Source organism: Rissa tridactyla, chromosome 6, assembly GCF_028500815.1.
Source record: "Rissa tridactyla isolate bRisTri1 chromosome 6, bRisTri1.patW.cur.20221130, whole genome shotgun sequence".
In the NCBI taxonomy this organism is placed as follows: Eukaryota; Metazoa; Chordata; class Aves; order Charadriiformes; family Laridae; genus Rissa; species Rissa tridactyla.
In genome coordinates this window covers 32,390,241-32,412,373 of record NC_071471.1, presented here as the reverse complement: position 1 = coordinate 32,412,373, position 22,133 = coordinate 32,390,241, and the positions used below count along the sequence as shown (strand labels likewise).

Below are 22,133 nucleotides of genomic sequence, written 5' to 3'. Positions count from 1 at the left end.
TATGGGAGATTCATGGAATGCCGTAACTGTCCTAACATTTATATTTGAAAGCAAACTTAACAAGACAAATGCTAGTTTATTTCCACTGCATTTAGTGTGAGAAGCTCCAGCTATACTATATCATATATTATTAATTAATTAGCAGACAATTGTATGTTTTTATACACAGACTACAGTAAAATCTTTTTCTGTTGTTCTTTCAAACTTTGACATTTTTCTAGACAAAACTTCCTCAGTGATGTCCTAAGATGTAGTGGGGAATGACTTTAGTTTATAGAGTGCAGAACATAATATTCCCTGATGATGCAGACCGAGCAAATACAAAGCTTTATATTAGAATAGTTTCATACTTTTAAGAGTAGGGGAAAAGCCAGATAATCAATGAATAAGACTGCCCTGTTCGGATACATAAAACTGACTGAACTGAATGTTTGTTGACCTGTTGGTGATCAAAATGGGGATTAATTTAGATTCAGAAAAACATGGAGACCAAGTACCAGAGCAGTGCTTTTCAAATCCACTGCAGCTATTAAGCACATGTCATATAAACAATGTGTACACTCCAGCAGAAGCTTCAGCAAACACATCTAGATTTTGTGTGCAAAATTCACAATACATCAAATTTTTATATACTACAACTACATAAATTATCTTTCATGGTTCACTGAAGTCATCTTTACAACTTAAAAAGTGATTAATTTCTGCACCTTACGAAAAGCATTCCTTGTGTCCTTGTAGTTACGGCTTAGGCTGTTGACAAGATCCATTACGAATCGCCAGATCATGTAATTTTGAAGGTCTCTGTTTAACAAAACAACAATAATAAGCTGGTAGTCTTTTTAGGCTTGTTAAGTTTACTGGAAATAAAATGCACATTACAAAAATACCTAACATACCTACCTAGGAGTGTATTTATTAAGAATAGACTTCAGCTTGATAAGGTATTCTGGATCATAAACAATGACGTGTTCGGTGTTCTCAACGTTAATTTGTACCGTTGACATTATATCATTTATGAATTTTGACCAGTTGAATACCTGGAAAATCAATATGCATTATTAAATCCTAAAGAAACAGTATTTAGCTGGGTTTTTTTCCAGTTTAAATATGTTTCTGTAACACAGATGTTCTGCCTTTATTTTTCCTAATAGCTGTACTACTTAAATGGAGTCATCATAATAATAATTGATCTGAGCTAATTTATATTCTCTGTGCTCTAAAATCCTATTAAAATAGGGTGGTATTTAGCAGAGAAGGTTGAGACATTGATTTGATTTCAAACTAACACAATTTAAAATGTTATGACCCCTTCCTTTTAGCATGGAAAAGCACAAATAGTATTTTAAGTAGAATTTTCAGTTGCCTTTTTGCTATATTTGGCTAAGAACTTTTAAATCAAAGCATGACTAAAAGCCCGGTTTTTAGTACAGTATGACTCTGTATCTATGGGGCAATAAGATTTGTGGTATACTTGACAATCCATTCTGAAGTATATGGTAAGGACTTGTTCCAAAGTACACTGAAGTCCATAAAAGGATTTATTTTAATAGGTTTTAAAACAGACACACTAAATCCACTATCTAGAATGAATTTTCCTCTGCATGCCATAGTACTAGATACTGGAGAAGCAACTGATTTGATAGCAGGTCAGTCTGCAGCATGCTGCGACAGACAATTCTCAGACAAAGGTTAGAGTTCTTGTTTGTTATCCGCCTCTCTGGTCCTAAACCCCCATGTTCTTTATGCTGGTATTCACCTTTGCGAGAAGCCCACATAACTTTCATGAGCCCACACCCACAAGAATTATTTGCTCTTTTCATTCTGTGGTGTCCATCTAGTCTGGACAGAGCAGCATTTTAGTGTGTGGGCACTCTCAACTGGAAACTCTTACTAGTTTGCCGATAAGAAAAATAGTTTCCCTTTGCTCAGTCCTTGGTTAGCAATATGGTGTGCCTCAGAGAGTAGATGGGTCAAAGGACTGCCTGGAGAACACAGTCATTCTCTTGCCTACTAAAAGGCCGTAGACTGTGACCAGTGCTGGGCTGCACAGCGCTGGGATCTGACCCTTGCAGCCATGCTGGAAGTGGGCAAAGAAGCCAGACTGCCTGCAGCCACATCGCTGTTCCTCCATCACATAACCCAAAACAACAGAGTAGTATTAACGGGGGGGGTATAACCTCTGCATTCCCCTACCCAGGAAGTTCACACCTGCAGCTGATGTCAAGCAAACTATTTTCATGAGTATGAAGGTGTTACTTGTCTTCCTCTGTACAATACCAGCTGAGAGAGAGAGAGATCCTTCAGCTCAGAATACTGTAGACTGTACAGTGTTATATATTCCTCCAATTTCTCCATGCACTTCTTTAGGAAATGACATTGACGTTACAGCTAACTCTATATACGCTGCTTCAAATTCTCCATCTTGGCCCAAGGTTTCCTAATCCATGGCCTCTGTCTGGACCATCTGACTGAGAAAATGATTCAAAGCAGAAGCTGAAAATCACCATTAAAACTCTAGAGTTACTCGGTGCTTTTACCACATTGGGTAGGTACTCACTTCAGTAATGAAAAGGAAGGTGTTACATTTAAGAAAAGCAAATAATCTTTGTACTTTTTTTCATAAAATTTTTTGTTAATTTTTAAATTTTTTTGTTACGCCTATTACTTTGAGAAGTATTGGTGATTTTCATAGTCTGTATCTTTTGAGAGGAAAGTTTATTGGAAGAGGTAATGTCTTTCATCAAACAAACTAATGTAGCTGAGGAAAGCAGATAAGCTCTCAGGAATAGAATCATTTCAGGTTTGAAAGAGAAGCAGCAAACTTCAAGCTAATCTTAGGAATAATTGCTGTTCTATCCTTAGACCATTACAGCAATGCTACCAACTCCCATCATGTGTCTTTTGAGCATTTTTGGATAAATTTAGAGCAGATGATTATTGCTGATCTGCAGCACTCCCCAGGAGCTAAAAATAACCAGGGCAATACCATTCTGTGACAAGAGCAGTTAGTTTTTGACATTATGACTGTAATGGTAACTGTTCAGCTAAGACCTGTGGGAGAAGGTAAATTATGAAACAAATTAAGCTAGGCAGGAGTGAACTGTCATACAATTTAAAGTTGAAGAATTTGAAGTCAATAAAAATAGCATTGATTATGAAACTGTGATAGGAATTTCATTGTACGTTACTGGTCTCAAAGGATTCAATAATGCACTCCTGCCAGCCAGACCACAGTGCTTTCCATGGGACACATAAGTTCACCTGCTTGCCTGTTGTGCAAGGTACTGACGTAGAAGTCACGATAAAAAACCCCCACGTCTCGTAAGACATGATGTTACTGAGGAGGCACACCTATGTTATCAAATCTTTGGCTATTCTTTAGCTGGACTTTGTGGTGCCATGAATTAAAGGTTATACTGCACAAACGGCACATGGCTCAGGGTAAGAGAAAGGCAGCGCTGAAACATCCTGGGGGAGCTACAGTGGAAGGAATGGGGAGAATTTTCCTGATTCATAATCAGGACTTCCTGGCCTCCTTTCTGCTTGCTTTGGGAACCCATCTTACTGAGAGAATGTTGGAAAAACAGGGCTTTTTGTTCTGAATCTGCAGCTCTAGATAAACAGAGAAGGCCAGAATAGTCACACTACAACATAGTTGCATCAGTTGGTGGCTACAGTCATAACTTTTGTCCCAGGCTCTCTGGAGCTGCTGTGGTAATTATAGGAAGGGAATTTATTTATAGTCTGCAAAGATTACTCTTCTGACTTCCAGCAAGGGTTATGTATGTGCAAGTTTTACAAAATTTACCATCCTGAATCCATAAGGGTAAGTCAGACTCATATTTTTTTTTCCTTTGTCCTTTTCCATCTCTTTATGTTGAAGCAGAGGGCAAGATCTTCCTTAAAGTTACGAGAAACAGCGGGTACAGAAGCACTGTCTTTTACATATAGTTTAATGTCATCAGATGTTTAGGTAATACAGTGTGCACATTACATATCCTGTTCAATTTCAAATCTGTCTAAGCTCAAGAAAAAAAAGTCTTTAAAAGAAAAATTGTCAGGCTTCATCGTTTAATCTCATCAGCCTTAAATTAGAGGTTAAAACATCAGATTATTGATCACTCACCTTATGATTGATTTCCAGTGAGAAGTTGTTTTGGAGTTGTGCCAAGGTCATTTTATTGTACAGCAAAAGTGGATCATTTCTGTCTTCAGATTTTGTTGTTGCCTATCAAAGTTAATCATGAGAAGATTACTAACTACATTGAGTCAGTTCATAGGAATTCTGGTAAGTGGAAGTAAAAAGAAAGAAAATAAGTCTTTCTGGCTTACAACACAAGCTTACATTAACTGTAAAGTACCTTAAATGTAAATACAGACAGTGTTTTATAGATAAAAAGCATATAAAAGGACAGATTAAATGAACTAAATTTCTGGCAGTAAAATGGAACTTAACTTTTTGGATTTTTTTAATGTTAGAGCATGAACAGCTCCGGCTGTGCAGGAAGACTAATTGAAACATAGACCCGTTCCACTCAGAGCACTAAACGTCTTACCAGAATGTGCTCATGATATTCATGAGATGATGCAAGATGTAAAATCTTGGGAGAAGGGAATAAAGGAGCTGTATTTATTAAGTATAGGGTGACCAGTGTGCTCTGGTAGGAATGCAGTGCGTGTGTTCTGATCAGGATGCATGTGCTATTTGATACATTCTTTCTGGAACCGCCGTATAGAAAGGGAGTCATAACTCAAATAAGCTTTTTATTAGTGTAGGCAATGTGGGTTTGCAGCAGTGTATTAAAAATGTGCATATGTTAACACCTTAATGGCATGACTGTATTAGGGACATTTCTTACAGACAATAAAACTGCCTGACTGCCGGAGAACTGGGTTTGTGGTGGTGCTTTATGAGGGAAGTTAATCACTGGAGTCTCTAGACAGCAAATGTCAGCAGGGAGGTCTCCGGAATTAGGGTGTGGACAATGTAGACTGAGAGGAAATAAAACAAGCGCCTAATGGTAACTACTCCCTTTGTTTCTGAATACTCTCTTGGGTATCTTTCTGTCCTTTTCTTCAAACACTAGTGTGTTTCTCGCTAGAATGCTTCTGCGGGTTTCTGAAGAGTGTTCTTGTATCCTCTTTCATACCTTCCTTCTCATGCAGAATACCTTCGTTCTCATGCAGAAGTACCTTGTAACAGCATCAGCACTTGCTCCCCTCATACTCCACCCCCTTTTAACTTACACCTTTTTTGATGGCAAAGAGAGAAAATGCAGGTACACAAACAACTACGGGAAAAGAGTGATCTTGTGATCCATGTCAGTAAATCATGGGAGAACCTACATCACTACCCTTAACTGACTTGGTCAGGAGAGAGAATAGTAGATTTTACCCATTTAAACTGTTTTGAAAAAACAGTCATGCCAAGTCGGATGTTATCTCTCTATATCCTTTTTTAAAAAAGATTTCTCTTCCACTGCCTCTTTCCTAATCTATTGTGCATTCAGTATTTTTTTCTGTGTTTTCTTTAACAAGTTCCTCAGAGCACAATGCCAGCTCTCTTCCAGTAATACTCAGGCTGGTGCCGAGTTTTCGGTGAAACATTGAAACGTGAGGCAATAGCAGCTTACCCATCACCAACTGTACTCTCTACCAGCAGCAACTGCTGTAGAGATGTTTCAGTTGTGGTTTCCTTTTGTACTCTTCAAATCTTTCTCCAATTAATTATTTTTCTTGTAATAATTTTCTGTCTCTGATCTAAGCCCAGAGGTGTGTTTCTCAGGAAAATGTGAAGAAAATCAAAATCAGATGGTTTTAGTTTATACAAATTGGGGTGTGTGTGTGTGTGTGTGTGTGTAGGTCTTCCTCTGCCAAACATGTGCCCTTACTATCAGTCTAACTTGAAAAATAGCTGAAGCTAGAATATTTGTATTTGGCTTGTTTTACAGTCATCCTCAGCTTCAGGTCTTTCGGAAATGTTTAATAATCATGAGCCATGTTTTTGCTCATGAATGCTTGAATTTCCATTTGTTTTTCTCTGTTCAGGTTCAAATTCTAGCTATTTCTCCAAGACATACTTTAATGGAGCACAGCGTTTGATTAAAAATGCACTTGGAACAATCAGCATTGTGGAGCAGCTTGTGCAGGACAAACATTACTTTGTGTTGCACGGCAGGCCAAGGGCTGGGAATCTACTGCTCTGATAACCAAACAGCCTGGGGGGGGCTGGAAAGGACAAAGGGAAAAGATGCCTGAAAGCATGTCCCAAAACTCACTTTCTAAAACAGACTAAACAGAAACCAGGCCTGTCTCTCTCTTGCTCTCTCTTTCTTCTCTTGAAGGGCTTCTGTGAACAGATTAGGATAAAACATTTTGCTATTTGGAAAACAGCTAACTCAAATATTTTCCCTTGCTGGTTAGAAGTCATGTCTTCCTTATTATGTGTTTCTCTTAGGTGTTCCAGGCCCCATACATTTTTGGTCAGCTTTTTGTCCCATGAAATAACATTAGCAGTAATTTAACAACTCCCTTAGAGTTAGCTTTCTTAGGGATTAAGAAAAAAGTCAGTTATTTAAAGGGTACTTTAAAAATGTTTTTCTTACATTGGCAATCTCTTTCTCCAGGTCCATAACTCTTTTCATTTGTTCAGAAATTTCGCTCTCATTGAAAGAAATATTTCTTTCTTGGAGGATTAGTTTAGCTACAGAAATCATGAAATCAACATAGGCAGAACATGCCTGCAAGAAAAAATACAAACATTGTAAACACACAGCTCTTCAAAGTTTAGAATACCTTGATTATCTTTAAGATTTCATCTCAATTTTTATGAACGACAGTTCTTCATCCTTTTCTTAAATAGTTTAATAGTAATTTATTCTGCAATACTGTTAGAGGACAAATAGAAATTAACTTTGAAAATTCCCACATAGAAAATCGCTGTATAATCGGTAGCACTGTTCAAAGCTAAACAGTCTCGACTACTGCTCTATGTTTTCATTATTTAAAATGAGAAATTTGTATGTCCATATTTAAACCATCACCTGTGTTTTTTCTAGCTCACTTTAATTACAACTTCCAAAAACACTACTTCCAAAGAGCAATGTTCCCAGAAACATAAAACCGAGAGAAATGCTGATGGACTGTGTTGAATTAGTATTGTGGGAAAATTACTCCCAGAAGCAGCCTACCTCCTCTATTGCTTCTTGGAACATTAAGAAATCATGTTGCTGTATCTGAATTTAGTATACCTAGATACATTATAGACAATATAGTATATATTAAATTTAACATATCAGAATTCATCAAGGATAAGAATGGAAATACGAAATTATATTCTCTTAAAAGTTACACTGTCAAATATTTACAGATCTCATTACATTTTATAGAACTTAATATTATTCTAATTCCTTTTTAAGATGCACTCATTTTTCTATCAACAGAAATGCTGTTTTCAATGATTTTTAAATGCAAATAAAAATACATAATATTAGATTAGCTATCTAATAATAAATATATTTTATGCAAAATAGTGTAATCTACTAAAACAGTGATAAAACCCAGGATTAATAAGGTATGCATGTCATCAACTTTATTAATAGAAATATTTTTATATGTTCAGCCCCTAAGGTGGTAGGATGCACCCCTTTAATGAAAGCTACCTTTATACAACCATTCTGATAACTACTTTCCTTGCCATCCATCTCCTGTCATCTCCCCTCCCTGCCAAGAGTGCTGTGCTAGAATAGGCTGTGTGCGCTGGAAAGCTCTGAGCAGCTCGTGGAAAGTACTGGGAGCAGACTTCAAAAAGACAGGTTGCTCACAGCACCTTGAAGGACACTGAACTCTCGGTGTTATTTTTAATCAAGAGAGATTATTTTATCAGAAAGAGAAAAGCCTGTGAAACCACTAACAGCTACAAGTCACAAAAGGGAGCGCGTACCTAGCCTGTAAACACCATTTTAAAATATCCAAATACAATTTATAAAAATTCAATATAGACCAAACCAGTAAGTCAACAGTGATCTTCAAGTACTAATCAATGGACTTTATTTTTGGCCTTTGATACCTGACCATACAATGATCTGCACTTTAGACCAAACAAGTGGGTACTTAGATGTCAGAATAACTCCTGTATAAGCAGGAGTTCTATATCTTACAAGACAAAAAGACTGTAAAAATATCTTGTTCACAGATTCCACTTGTAGCTTTCAGGTGTCAAGTCCCGAAAAAGCCAGAGGTGAAAGTGCAGGAGGCAGATATCTTGTTTGCTACGTACAGTTCAAAGAGTAGAATGACACAGCAGGAAACAGCCAAGAAAAGGCTGCTACCAGAATGCAGGGACTGAAAGGAGGAATGTCTCTTGCTTGAAGTATTCGTGCTTGTAAGAATATTATGAATCTGCCTTTCAGTGATAAATCTCTGTTTTTTTAAAAATATTTCCTCCAGCAGTGGAAAATAGTATGATACTTTCTGGTAGGTCAGAGATTAGAATGGGAATTGTCTTTTATGATACAGTCAGTGTAATACAAGGAAAGGAGCAAATTGCGATACATAACCCAGCTCCTAAAGGCCATAACACATGATAATAATGTAACTGAACAGGAAATATGGTAATAATTGTCTTTACTAGCATATGACCTGTAATTAAACGTGATCAGTATTAGAGTATTAACTGTTAGCACGTCAGCAAAATACCTACAAAACCAAAACATTTTGTATGCTTTCTTATTGCTTTTCCATTTAATTACATAGAAGAAAACTGTCTAATTAAAGGTCACTGTGGTAGCAGTTTCAGCTACCATATGACTTCAGCAAATACATATACTTCAGCTCTCAAGGACTTAAAGCCAATCCAAGATTAGCATTGAGGGATACACAGTGTCAGCGCTAACAGGTTAATGAAAATGTGTATGAATAACTAAACATGAATTAAAGAAGACCATATGAGATTTTAGGTATCTGAAGCAATTTCTACAATATCACATACTTTAGCTGCTGCATTTTATTCAGCAGTTGACATAGGGGACAGTGATCTTTTCAGATCTTTCATGCACAAAAGTGTGTCTTTGTTTCTGAATGGTTCCTTTTTTCTTTCTAAGCCTATTAGTGATACAGTTAGTCCACCTGGACTCCACTGACACTGCAGCACTTGCCAATCGACACCAGTCAATCATAATTCAGAAATGGCGTCCTTTTTGTAGTGATGGAACAGGGGTGATCCATAAGCACTCATATTCTATCTTAATACAGCTTGATTCAGCTGTGAAGCCTGGCAGAAGCTGTGTAACAACGCTAAATAATGTCATGTTTATTTCCTTCCAAGAGGGCCTAAAAAATCAAGTAGCTGTTCATCTTCTGATTTGCATAATCGTACAGGAATTGTGTGGAAAAGCTACTATTTTTCTTCCAGATATATGTTCAGTGATTACAAGTGGAATGGAAGAGAAGAGAAGGGAAAACAGGAAGGGAGACAGGTTGAGATGTCCAGGGTGTAGTGATGCCAGAGGGATGTGCAGTCTTCTCATCCAGCACAGAGACAATTGGTACGTACTGGCAACTGGAGCCTAGACAAAAACCCCTTGGCTCCCAGTGCAGCCAGAAAGATCAAACTAGGTCACTAACATTTATGGCATAATATTATAACACCTCATCTTTGGGACGCTTGTTACACTCCCTCCCATTCTTAGCTAACTTACTTCTACTTGCTCTTAATCTCCTTTCTCTGAATCCTCTTCATTTCCCTTCTGGCTGTCTTGCCTTGCACACTTACCCATGTTAGAACTTCTTTCTCCAGTCTGTCACATGCTATTCTCACCTGCAGATCAACCTTGTTTAATTGCTCATCATTTTTACTTTTCTGTTCCAGTTTCCCCAATTCTCCCAGTGATGTTTCCCAGAGGCAGTACTGGAATTTCTTTGGGAAAAGACTGTTCCTGCTCTCTGCCTATCCCCACTCTTGAGGATATGTCTGCCTTGAAAATATAGTCTAAACCTTCTAAAATGTAGTCAGTGATCTGTCAGCTTCATCTTACCTCTTTGTATGCACCAGTGCATTCGTAGTAGTCCCGAGAAGGCAGGCCAAGCCCAGGCTGATCAATCTATAAATTCAAATAAAAATTAAAAAGTGCTTAAGGACACAATGGCGTAGCATTGTGCTATTCTTTGGTCAATTACAGGTCGCTGATGTGACTCTTGCCCAATTATCTTCTGGCCAAAGGGGAGTTTCTCTCTCATCCTGTTGCTCTCCTTTAATTCTTTTCACTCGCTATACCTTTTGTCTGTCTTTTCGGTCTTCTCTTTTGTGTTGCTGAACAATGTGTGCTATGGTAACCAGTGTGGAAACAGTGGATGTACAGAACACAGAAAAGTCCACAGACAAGCAAGGCAGTTACTACACCTTTGAAATTCGTACATGCAAAGCAGCCAAGGATCTGTCCACCCATTGACAAGAAAGATTAGACCTTTGCTCTGTCTCAGGAGTAGCTGGTGAAGATTCACTGTACCTAATACTGTCTTCCTCTGGATTTTCCATGTTCAGAGATCACCTTAGATTTACAGGCTGGGCACTCTCAACATACTCCTTATGCAGATGTCCTCAGCCCCTTTCATATCTGTGCCAGCTGACTGCAGGTCCCGTTAGTACTTTGGCATCTGAATACCTTGTAAAAACACAACTCCCTTTGTGGGCTTTCTGCCATTGGGAGTGTAGCCCAGGTTTTCAGTGACAGAGCTTGCTGCCTGAAGTACATGGTAAGGAAATCATGTTTACTTGTTTGCTTGCATGCATAGATAAGTCGATCATGTCTGTCTTCTGTCCCGTGTACACATATATATGTCTCCATTATTCTCATCTCACTGAGAATAACAATGTATGAGTGCATAGAATAAAGATGTTAACTTTGAGAATGGATGGTGCACTGTGAAAACTGGTAATTTAAGTTTGAAAACTACATAGATTCACAAATTCATCTACAACTTACTCTGTTAAAATTCAAATCACTAGCGTTTCTCCTAATTAACATTTATGTCTATGCTTCTAGTTCTTTTTCTGCACTTTTATGATCAGCAAGGCAGTGTGACCCAGGGAGACTTACGTGAATGATATGTGCTGAGGAATTTTTATCATCTGTGCCAACAAAAAAATTAATAAGGACCTTTTTTCCATATCTGGAGTTCAGCTGTGCAATAGCTGTCTCAGCTGTCCAGGCAGTACCTAAGAAAATGAAAGGTATACTCAGTCTCTATTTTTGGTAAGCAATGAAAAGTACAAAAACTTAGAAACTTTAACTGTAAAGGAGATAAACACAGATTATCTTACCATAGGAAGAATCCCAGTTACTTGTTGCTACAGGCCAGTCAGATACATTTGGCAATAAACTGATTAGAGGCCTTCCACCTCTGCTATCAATGGTAGCTTTTGGAAAAAATAAAATGAGTTACCAGGACATTTTAAAACACACAAATGTTATACTATTATAATGTGTTCAGAATAATGAAGCTGAGAAATATGTTTTCACCATCACCACAATAGGAGTATGCTCTGATGTATGGCTGCTTTAACGTTTAATTTTAAAAACATGTTTCAGTCATGACTGCAAACAGCATATGCAAATCCTTGCAACCATGATAGTGAAGAACTGTTGTATTTTCTCTCTGCAGGTAGCCTGAAATAATAGTTTTGAGAAGTAATTATAACATTATAGAATCTATAAAAACATGCAATTTAGGAAGCACTGCTAATTGTTTTACTGCTCCTCATTCTAGTGGTAGCATCTAGCTCAAATTCTTGAAATAAATGATCTCCCTGTCTTTCTAGGAGCCTGGTGTGCCAATTCTTTTCCACATCATCCCTCATAATTTCTGCAAAAGAAGTTAACTCACATTTAACTGAGATGATTTGAGATTAAATATCTGCAGCAAACTGGTAACTGAAGAGTAATATAATCTCACCTAAAACATCAGAGCAAGTAAAATAGGAGAAACATACTAATTTTACTATTGATATTCTTAGTTGACTCTATAGAATGGATACATTTTAGTTTTCATGAAGAATTTATGAAAAATTATGCAGAGAAACTAGGAGGATATAGGTATAGCTGACTGTGAAGATGTGATTCTTTGGATGATATTTACATATCCTACATGCAATAAATTCCGGAGGCACTTACTTTCATTTATGCATGATCTGTACAGAGTTTTTGCCTTCTGCACTGCTGTTATATCATTATTGCTTGGTACGTCAAGGACATCTGAAACACAGAGAGAGCAAATATATCCTAATATCTGATCTTTATTGGAAAGATACTGAAGGAACCATAGAAGATACCATCCTGAGGACCAGAAGATGGACAATAAGTGCTCCCCGTCCATCTCAGATTCCAGGAAGCTTTGCCTTTCAAAAGCTGAGGAGAAAAAACTCTGGAGATTATACAGCTTGCAATTATATCAGTCCGTGTTAATATGTTGAGCATAAAGGAGTCAGGTAGATAATCTGTGAATCACCCTTGGCAAAATACAAATACCCTGACTTTTCAGGGACAGTTTTTAGGTGACCAAGCTGTTATGTGAAGAGAATTGTAGAGAGGGCCCTAAGTGTACCAGCAGGCTCTAACTCACTGACCAGCCCGTAACCATCTTTTCCTGTAATTCTAATGTGCAATCTCTTCACTGCAGCCAGGAGTTTAGCTGTTTATGTTCAAGGTGTGGCTTGAGCTGTAAGAAACCTCATCTGGTGCCTCCACCCTGTGCCTGTTGGCTCAGGAGCAGCAGTCCAGGTCAGACCCTTGCCCATGGTCCTTGCCCGTGCTCTTGTAGGTGTGCTGGATCTGGCCTTGTACCTTGCTGAGCCTGACCTGACCATGCCTGGCTGACTGGCCTGCAGACCTGCTGCATGACTATGGACTTGTCTGGTGATCACGGGTCTGTTGGCTGAACCTGGTCACCGTCATTGGACCTGCTCTGCTCTTCTGGTTTGAGTCCTGTGGGACTGAGCCCCTTCTCTGTGAGGCCTCTGTCCCTACCTGCCTGGAGTCACAGTTGGCTCCTGGGTCACCTTGCCTTGTGGGGCAGCCCATTCTTGCCAATCCTTACAATTACTCCAATTACTCCTTTACAATTGCTTTGCTCCACAGAAACTGAAGCCTAAGGAACACCATGGCATCCATGAAGTGCAAACATGGCAAAACCAGAAAATATGCAAAGTAAAAAAAGGATATTCCTTCTGGAGAGAGTGGTTTGGAGAATGTTTCACGAGTATAAACTGACTTGGACTCTGTTATTTTCATCTGAAAAAGGGGAATATGGACAATTTGATAATATTACATTTTGTGGAAAAAGGAGTATTTGTAAGTTTATCATGTGACTAGTTAGAAAATTGTTTGCCTGCTCTTTGAGATTTAGCTGATGGAATACAGATACGCAGGACACAGGGCTGCCAGAAGTCAAGTTCTAGCATTTCATCTGACTTGGACACAGGCAGAGTGCCTTTCTTCTTCACCTAGCTTGGCTGCTATTGGTAGTGCATGAGGGTAATGATATGGATTTCAGTTGTTATAATATGCAGATGAGCACACAGAGTCCAGATACCAGACGGGTCAGGTCTAGTCATCTGGGTCAGACACAACAGCATAACTTCCACAGCATTCTCCAAGCAAACAGTTTGTGGTAGATTTGTCCTGAACCAAACACAAAGAAACTGAAATATTTGGTAGTATTTTAAGCTTTGCTAGACAACCACATCTTATTAGGATAACATGTAAGCCAAAGAGGAAACTTTATATAGTCTACAAACATAAACCTCACTGACCTTTTAAAACAACTTCTAGTTCGTCTCTTAAAATGTCAAAGTTACTATAACGGGAGCTGGTTTCTGGAATGACGTTCCTCTTAAGCCATCCTCCACAGGCATATTGGTAAAAATCCTCACAAGGCTCTGCAGTGGTGTCCATGTTCTCAAGGATTCGGGCTGCTGTAATATGAGACAAATCAAGGCATAAAGATTCTTTAGAGAAAATAAATGAATACATTTGTTTGCTCTGAACAGGGAAGTAATAAATATGTTTGCTTTAGTTTAGAATAGGCTTAAGCCTACTTGAGTGTTCTAGACCAAACAAACTATCAGCGAATAACGAATTATTATTCCTTTACTGCCCATAACATATATACTTTTCTGTTGCCTATGTTTACTGATGGGTAAACTGACTCTAATGTACCTACTCCCTGTGAGTGGTTGCTATGTTTTAAATAAAATTAAGATGTTTCATTTACTGACTTTTCTTTGTATTGAAACGTGGTGAAAAGAGAATTTGAAAGCACCAGACATATCAGAGGTTCAGTATCCACTGTAATGTAATTTAAGTAATTAAGTATGATATGGGCTCAGCTGAATCCAATCTTTTTCAATAAAATAATGACTTTGGTGTACTGTTTTAAGTTCTTGTCAAGAAATTTTTCCTATTGATGCTTCCCTGAATCTATATTGATCTTTTAGACCTATTCCACATTTTATTCTAGAACTGATGCTGCCTCTTGCTGTCCCTGTTGACCCTCTTGAAGTGGCTCATCAAAGACTAACCGATCACTGACTGATCATGATGTGGGATTCTCTAGTGAAATCTGATTCCTTGATGAGAGTTTCCAAACTGCTGTTCATAAACCTTTCGTGCTCTTTCTTTTTTGTATTCCTCTTACAGCTAGACTGCTTTCACCATTGGTGTGCTAGCACAAAGTCTGTCACAGAAAGGAGAGATGCTAGGAGTCAAGCAAGGGCTAGTGATACCTCTGAATTTCCCAGGATACTGAATATCCTTCCCATTTTTTAGACGTTATTTTTAGTAAATGGCGAGGCTTGTGATTTCAAGTGTTCATTCCTCCCACATGGGTGAGGCAAATATTTATAGTTATTTCTCCAGTACTTTCAATATTTTCCACGTCTGTTACGCTGGTGGAAATAAGAGATGGATAGACAAGCTATATAGTATTTATGTTCACTTGCCTTTCCTGCCTGCCCTCCTCATTTTTCTTGGGATCTTCAGTTGGCTTAAAAGTGTTATATTTTAGGCCAACATCTGATGGTTTTACAATGTTCCAGTGCTTGGAAGATGGAAAAAGCCATGAACACATGCATTTTCAATTTTAGTCTGCTTAAGTAGCATAAAAACCACTGTGGAAATAGGTACAATGCCTAGCACCTGATTCTTTTCCTTCTGAAGACGATGACTGGCTGACTTCAATTTGAAAGGATACAGGATCATGCTAACAGCCAGAGACTGTGAAATTCACTCATGTTTTTACTAAGTTTGACACGTGCTTTTTACCCATTCTTGAGAAAGCCAAGCATCGAGTTCTACTGTGCAGTCTATTAGAGCAAGGAATTTCCCCTCTGCCTGTAAATTTGGACAAGAGGCAATGGACACATACAGAAATAAGAAAAAACAATAAATCCTTTTGAACTTTAGAAAAAACTTCTTACTATAAAGGCAATCAAATGCTGGAATGGGTTGCAAGGGAAATTGTGAAGTCTCTCTCTGAGAAATAATCACAACCTAACCGGACAAGATCCTGAGCAACTTTCTCTAGTTGACCCTGCTTAAAGCAGGACCTTTGGATGTGATCTCCAGAGGTCACTTCCAACCCCAACTAATCTGTGATTCTGTAAACTCTGGTACTTGTTCCTGTCTAGTTTGTCCTGCTTCGTTTAAGGGAAGGGCAATGTTTTGAATGGTGCACTTTATTCCTGTCCTAGCTCCATCTATTTTCTGTAAAAGAGGAAGACTGCTAATTATTACTAACATCTCTTTTTTTAAGGGTATCCTTATGAATCTCTCAGCTAGGCTGGAGCAGCATCTGAAGGGCAGCGCTGTCCCTTGGATTATCTTGGTTTGTGTTAATCCAGCAACAAAGACTTAAATAGCCAGGACCGGATATTATAGTTGGCTCATTCAGAGCAGTGTGACAGCCCTGCCAAAAAGTAATGGCAGGATAGAGAAATCTTCTGACAGCAAGAAAAGATGGCTCTTATCCAGTCTTGTCATTTTTTAAAAACAAAACAAAACAGCAAAACAAAACAATGAGAAATCCACATCTTGCGTAAATGTGAGAAATTATTAACAGTCTGTGTAATATCAAACCTTGCTTTAACTGTGGAATCAGGTTGCTCTATTTGTAGTCAGCATACGTTTAATCTTCCTTACCTACTACTGTGACACAAAAATAATCATCTATCATAATGTTTCTCCTGTAAAGTCCAGGATAGCCAATATTAGCTAATCAGCTTTTATCAAAACTTGAAGTTTAAATACTGCAAACATAACAGAAAGAGCTCAGTCATGGGAACTGTAGTCTTTCACTTAGGGCTTGATGCAAAATATGTGTATTAAGTATTCTCCTCAAGAATACTCAAGAGTGTAATTTACACATCTGAACCCCAAGATAACTATTCATTATTTGGCTGATACCATGGATATATTAAAATCAATGAAATGTGATTTTATTATCAACCAAGCACAGAAGCATAATGAGACATGAATTGCCCCTTCAAAGTCTGGGGGACCAATTAGGCTGGACAGAATCCTAAGCATGCTCTAAGTTATTTACAAGTTGATACTTGTGCCCAAAGAAGCTTTATGGTAAATTCATGACTGTACACACTGAGACATTTTTGCTCTGGAAATAATAAGTGTGAGACTGATTAATATTTTGTTATTTTAAATCAAATACAGGTCAATTCATACATATACAAATATAGATAATACGTAGTATACTTTTCATTAGTCCTCAGTGTCGCTTTGATGAACCAGTATTTGGGTTTGTTCCTATTCTCACGTGTTTATTCAGTTTCCTGACACTGAAGAATGTAGAGCCTTATCTCAGTTACTTTTAATGATTAATTTTCTTGTAGCACTACTGATTGCCAGTTGTTGCTTTAATAGCTTACAAATAAAGTAATATAAGCTCACATAACCGGTGACCTGGGGAGGATATAGGAGAAACACAATATGCTTACCTAGGTGAAACTGATACGAGAGAGATCAAAATTCCCTATTCTCATCAGTCTGTGCTGTCTAAGCTCAGGAAAATTAGCAGAGTATGTCAGCTAATTCAAAAAATGCTCAAATGCACAAATTACATGGTATCTTCATGTGCCACACTGCAAAAGATTTCACTGACCAGGATAACATTGTTACGCAGTTACTGATATTTTACCCTGTGTATAACCAATTGAATTTTCGTTACATTTTTTCTCCTGGTCATTCATTTGAAGCTCCTTTATTAAATGTGCTATAAATTCTGTTAGTATCTTCACTTTATTCTTTTTCAGTGGCTTGTACCTATTGCAAAATTTTGAAATTCATTGCAAAAATCTGTCACAGCATTGGCTGGTTCTGGTATAAGGCACTACCATTTCACTTGATGTCTGTTCCTAATTATATTTTTTGAAAGACTACAATTTTCTGAAGTTAATAATTTTTGCTTTCTACCTGTATCTATCCGTCTGACTTTTCCTGTATGTCATCCCACATGGTCTGGAAGAAGTAGCCAAATTAAAGATGAACTGTTATGAAATCCTGATTTAAAGTAATATTAAACTTGTAGATTCATCCCAGTAAGATTATTTTTAAACAGAAATAATACAGTTTCTCTAGTTTAATCACTATACATTGCATTTTTTAAATATTAATTTATTTTGTTACTGAATTACATAATTCTGAAAAACTCTTTGAACTGTTTTTGAAGTACTTTGAGCACTGAAGGCCTGAGTAGATGCCAGCTAACCATTCTGGGCTCCTAATTCACAGAGTTCTGGTTCTGGAGCCGAGAACTCACTCACTCTAGCGACCACCAAATGGAACAAGTCTTCTAGGTTATTACGTCCTTACCAATACTTGCCTCCCCTTTTCATAATCTGACTATATTTCATTTAATGGCCATGTAAGAGTGGAGAAGGCCCCGCACTTCAATAGCAAGTTCTACCTTAAATGCATTAGACCGTGGTGGGTCATGGAAATCCTGGCTCAGTTAATAAATGACAATTTAAAACTCAAACTGGTCATTCCCACTTTTGCTTAGAGGTATCTATTCTATATCATTTACAGATAGATGCAGTATTTGGAACTGACAGTTCTGTAATGGCCAGCATATCTGAACTTTATGTGGGGGCTCCCTGATCCTAACTCTTTCCCGCGTTGTAAGATTTCATTGCTACAATAGTCTAATAGACCATGCAGATTTTTAGCTGCTTCTGGTAATTGACCCTTGCTAGGCAGGAACACATGCTAATGCTACAGATCTTAACATGGTCAGAAGTAAGCGTTCCAGTTTGACATCATTGTTTTTGCATTTGTTTAGATCTTATTTGAGGTATAGCCCCACAGCTAAAACTTAATTACAAATTTAATCAGATACACAGGTTGCCTCCCAGGACTCTTACAGTATAGTATGTAAATATAAAAGCTATCTTTTGCCTGGTTGTAAATTTTACATCTCCCAGGCTGAAGCGTGCAGTTTTTGCACACGTAGTAGTAGTTACTCACAAGAGTAGTTCCCCTGTCTGCAGTGGATCGATTTTCATGTCCTATATAGGGACAGCAGAATGTGGATTACAGAAAAGCACTGTGATGTCAAGTAGCTCATTCTCCTGTCAGTAGAAAACACTTTCATAGAATACATTTATAGCATTACCTGAGAATTTTACATGTTTTGAGACTGAATTCTCACCATTTCTTTTAGACTTATTCTTGTCATGTTTGAACTAGACAATTTGTAGAATACAGAGCAGATGATGATGAGTAAATGACATAAATGTGTGAATAAAATGAAGCTGTATTTAATGAAGAATCAAAAGAGATTATAACATTAGAACCACACTGTATATTTCTATTTTTGGGGCATTTTAGTCTGTCCACCCTTTTTTCTCATTTTATATTTCATAGAATTGTTATGGTTGGAAAAGACCTTAAAGATCATTGACTCCAATCGTTAACCTAACACTGCCAAGTTACCACTGAACCATGTTCCTCAGCAGCACGTCTGCTTGTCTTTTAAATACCTCCAGGGATGGTGACTCCACCACTCCCCTGGGCAGCCTTTTCCAATGCCTGACAATGCTTTCAGTGAAGAAATTTTTCCAAATAACCATTCTAAACCTCCTCTGGCGCAATATGAAGCCATTTCCTCTTGTCCTGTAGCTTGTTACTTGGGAGAAGAGACTGAGCCCCCGTCTCTACACCCTCCTTTCAGGTAGTTGTAGAGAGCAATAATGTCTCCCATCACCGTCCATTTTTCCAGGCTGAACACCCCCAGCTCCCTCAGCTGCTCCTCACAAGACTTGTGCTCCAGACCCCTCACCAGCTTTGTTGCCCTTCTTCAGACATGCTCCAGCACCTTAATGTCTTTCCTGTAGTGAGGGGGGACCCAAAACCAACCACAGTACTTGAGGTGTGGCCTCATCAGTGCCGCACCGTGATTATCTCTGTTGAATCAAGGAAATTTATATTTTTTTAAAAGGGTCCTTTTTCACCCTGTTATGTAATTTTGTAAGCCTGCCTTTTTTCCCCTCAATGTCCTTACTGTAATGTTTTCCCAACTTTCTTCTGTATTGAGAATCTAACATTTAGTAACAATGTTTATTTATTCCCTTAAATATTTGCATGCTGTTAAACCTTTCAACAGAAGCATAAAAGAGTAAAACTATTCTGCTAAATTTATTTAGCCACTTCTTGCTAGATCTTCAGTTTACATTATGCCTTATTTCTCCAAACTTTTTACTGCTTTTCCTTTTTGAGTTCATTCATCATTGCATAGTCTATCTTAACTTCTTTTTAACAGATATGCATAAATATTTAGCTGAAAATAAGCATCATCAGAGATTAAAAGAAAAAAAGCAGACAACTAATTTGATAATTTTTCAAACCACAACATGAGCTTTCATGGTGGCAGAAAAACACCTTGAAAGTGTAACTAAAAGACAGTGATGACCACCTGAAGTAAATCCTATAAGATACTTAGACCGTGCCCATGACAATAAGCAGTTATTGAGACAATGGACTGCCTTGGAGCTTCACCAGTGGATGACTCCAGCAGGACTGAGGTGTGGGGGCAACTACCCTGGCTAACTTTAGCTACTGTCTAAAATGAGACCTAAACGAAGTAGTCCCATGGAAGTAAAGAAACCAATACAGTCACCTTTCTACACTGTTTCTGTCATGTTTGTAAGTCTAAGTGGGGCCTATGAATCAAAACCTTTTGGAAGCCTCCGATGGGGTGCTGTGCACCTCAGATTCCTTAGCACCTGTACTTAAATTACATATACTTTAGCTTGCAAGCACATACATTTTTCTTGCATGTTGACTGTCAAATCCTTCATGACTCCCCACCACCTTTCCTGTGTCTCCTATTGACATACTGGGGCTCTGGCTTCTCCTAGGGCTGTCTTTTCTCTTAACTTCCAGAGGGGCCAGTCATGAGGTCCAGAATCTACACAGAAGTTATGAGTTCCACTTGACATGAAGATAACACATAGCTATTAGAATGTTTATGATGCTTTTCAATGGGAGGTTACCAAGGTTGAACAAAATGCAAGACGACTGCTTGGTAAGCTGAGAGGTCACAGTGTGGGTGCTGGGAAACAATCCATGTTCTGACCTTCCGTTTTAGATTTCTTGCCACCCCCTGTGACTGGGCCACCGCCTTTGTGAACTGCATGGACACGTTATTCTACAGGGGTGGAGAAGGCAAAACAGGAATGCCTGCCAGAAAGTAAAACCAAGAGAGTAGTTTCAGGGGTTCCATCTTCAGAAACTTCCCAGAAACACACATAATCAAGAGAGATCTGTTATAGGGGTGTACAGATCTAACTAGGTGATTATACACTGGCAATGTAGGACTCTCCTCCTGACTTGGAGAAGACTGCTGCAAAGGCATGAAGAACTGACAGCTGTTTGACCATGGAAAATAGCAGGAAGGGAGAAAGCAGGGCAGAGCTAGCATAGAGCCCCTTTGAAATATATGTTGGTGCAGCCAGCAAATGCTCCTTTCTTTTGAGGAATGAGAGAGAGGCTGCTTCTGAGCCTAGGATCAGTCTGTAGTAATGAGGTGGAAGAACTGTTATAAAGAGAATGAGGACATTTAGAAGTAGATTAGGCAAAGAAAGGAAACTAGCATTAATTGATATAAATGAGGACATTTAGAAGTAGATTAGGCAAGGAAAGGAAACCAGCATTAATTGATCTAGAGGAGAAAACAGAAAGGATAAGAGAACTATAGGTGAGGGAGAAGGGAGGATACATACTGCAGGAGAATATATAGTATGGAACGCATCATTTCTCTGATGCATTTTAGTAGACTTCTAGTAGAGTTCAGACCAGGTTTTAAACTAAGAATTTTTAATGCAGTTTTTACTGAAGGATGGAGTTAGCTTGTCAGACTATAAAATCTGGAATTTTTTCCTCAACCAGTAGAATGGCATCTTTAATGGCTACCAGTGATAAAGACTTTCTTTTTGTATACCTTCTTCAGAGGTACGTAAGCCTGTGCTTGAATTCTGACTTGGAGGTGGGTGTGGGGAAGAGCCATCTTCTGATTGACTTTAGAGCATTTTCTGAAGCTGGAGGCATTCTTTGGAGAGTCTGTTTCTAAGTCTTAAACTAGCCAGACCCTGATGACTTTGTAAGATGTGATGATATCGCATCAAAAGATTTTACATTTGTAGAAGAAATATGCTAAGAAAATGATTGGGTTTAGCAGATCCCATACCTCAATGTCCCATACTTATCTGCAGTTAGATGGGAACATTACACGGTGGTAATCTTGTTTAAAAATATATTAATTAATTTAAAAGGTATGTATATTCATTCTTACCTGATTTTATACAGTCTGATGTCTTGCAAATCCCATCTAAAAGAGGACAGAATCACATTCTTAATTCTTTACTGAATGTCAATATAATAAAACCTACTGTAAATATTATTTTCATTTACAGACACTTTAGAATTGCATTTAATTGCAGTGTACAGTAAGATAAAGATGAATGGACACCTTATACTCAGTAAGTGATTATTTATAGGATCAGGCTCTAAAAAATACCATCATCTTCATCCCTTTGGGGTCATTCTGTACTAGTCACTCATCATGTG

The 22,133-nt window shown here is 38.1% G+C and overlaps 1 protein-coding gene across 3 annotated transcripts in view; it reads right to left on the bottom strand.

Annotated features, from left to right (window-relative positions):
• Positions 1–22,133, bottom strand: part of MME (membrane metalloendopeptidase) — a 62,992-nt gene that overhangs the window by 24,590 nt on the left and 16,269 nt on the right. For all 3 annotated transcript variants that reach the window (XM_054206886.1, XM_054206885.1, XM_054206884.1), the window contains exons 3-12: positions 21,859–21,894; positions 13,808–13,969; positions 12,171–12,251; positions 11,321–11,416; positions 11,097–11,215; positions 10,035–10,100; positions 6,606–6,740; positions 4,127–4,228; positions 901–1,037; positions 708–801 (exon numbers count right to left, since the gene is read on the bottom strand). In XM_054206886.1, coding sequence (XP_054062861.1) covers positions 708–801; positions 901–1,037; positions 4,127–4,228; positions 6,606–6,740; positions 10,035–10,100; positions 11,097–11,215; positions 11,321–11,416; positions 12,171–12,251; positions 13,808–13,969; positions 21,859–21,894 — 1,028 coding nt within the window. The remainder of the gene's footprint in view (positions 1–707; positions 802–900; positions 1,038–4,126; positions 4,229–6,605; positions 6,741–10,034; positions 10,101–11,096; positions 11,216–11,320; positions 11,417–12,170; positions 12,252–13,807; positions 13,970–21,858; positions 21,895–22,133) is intronic.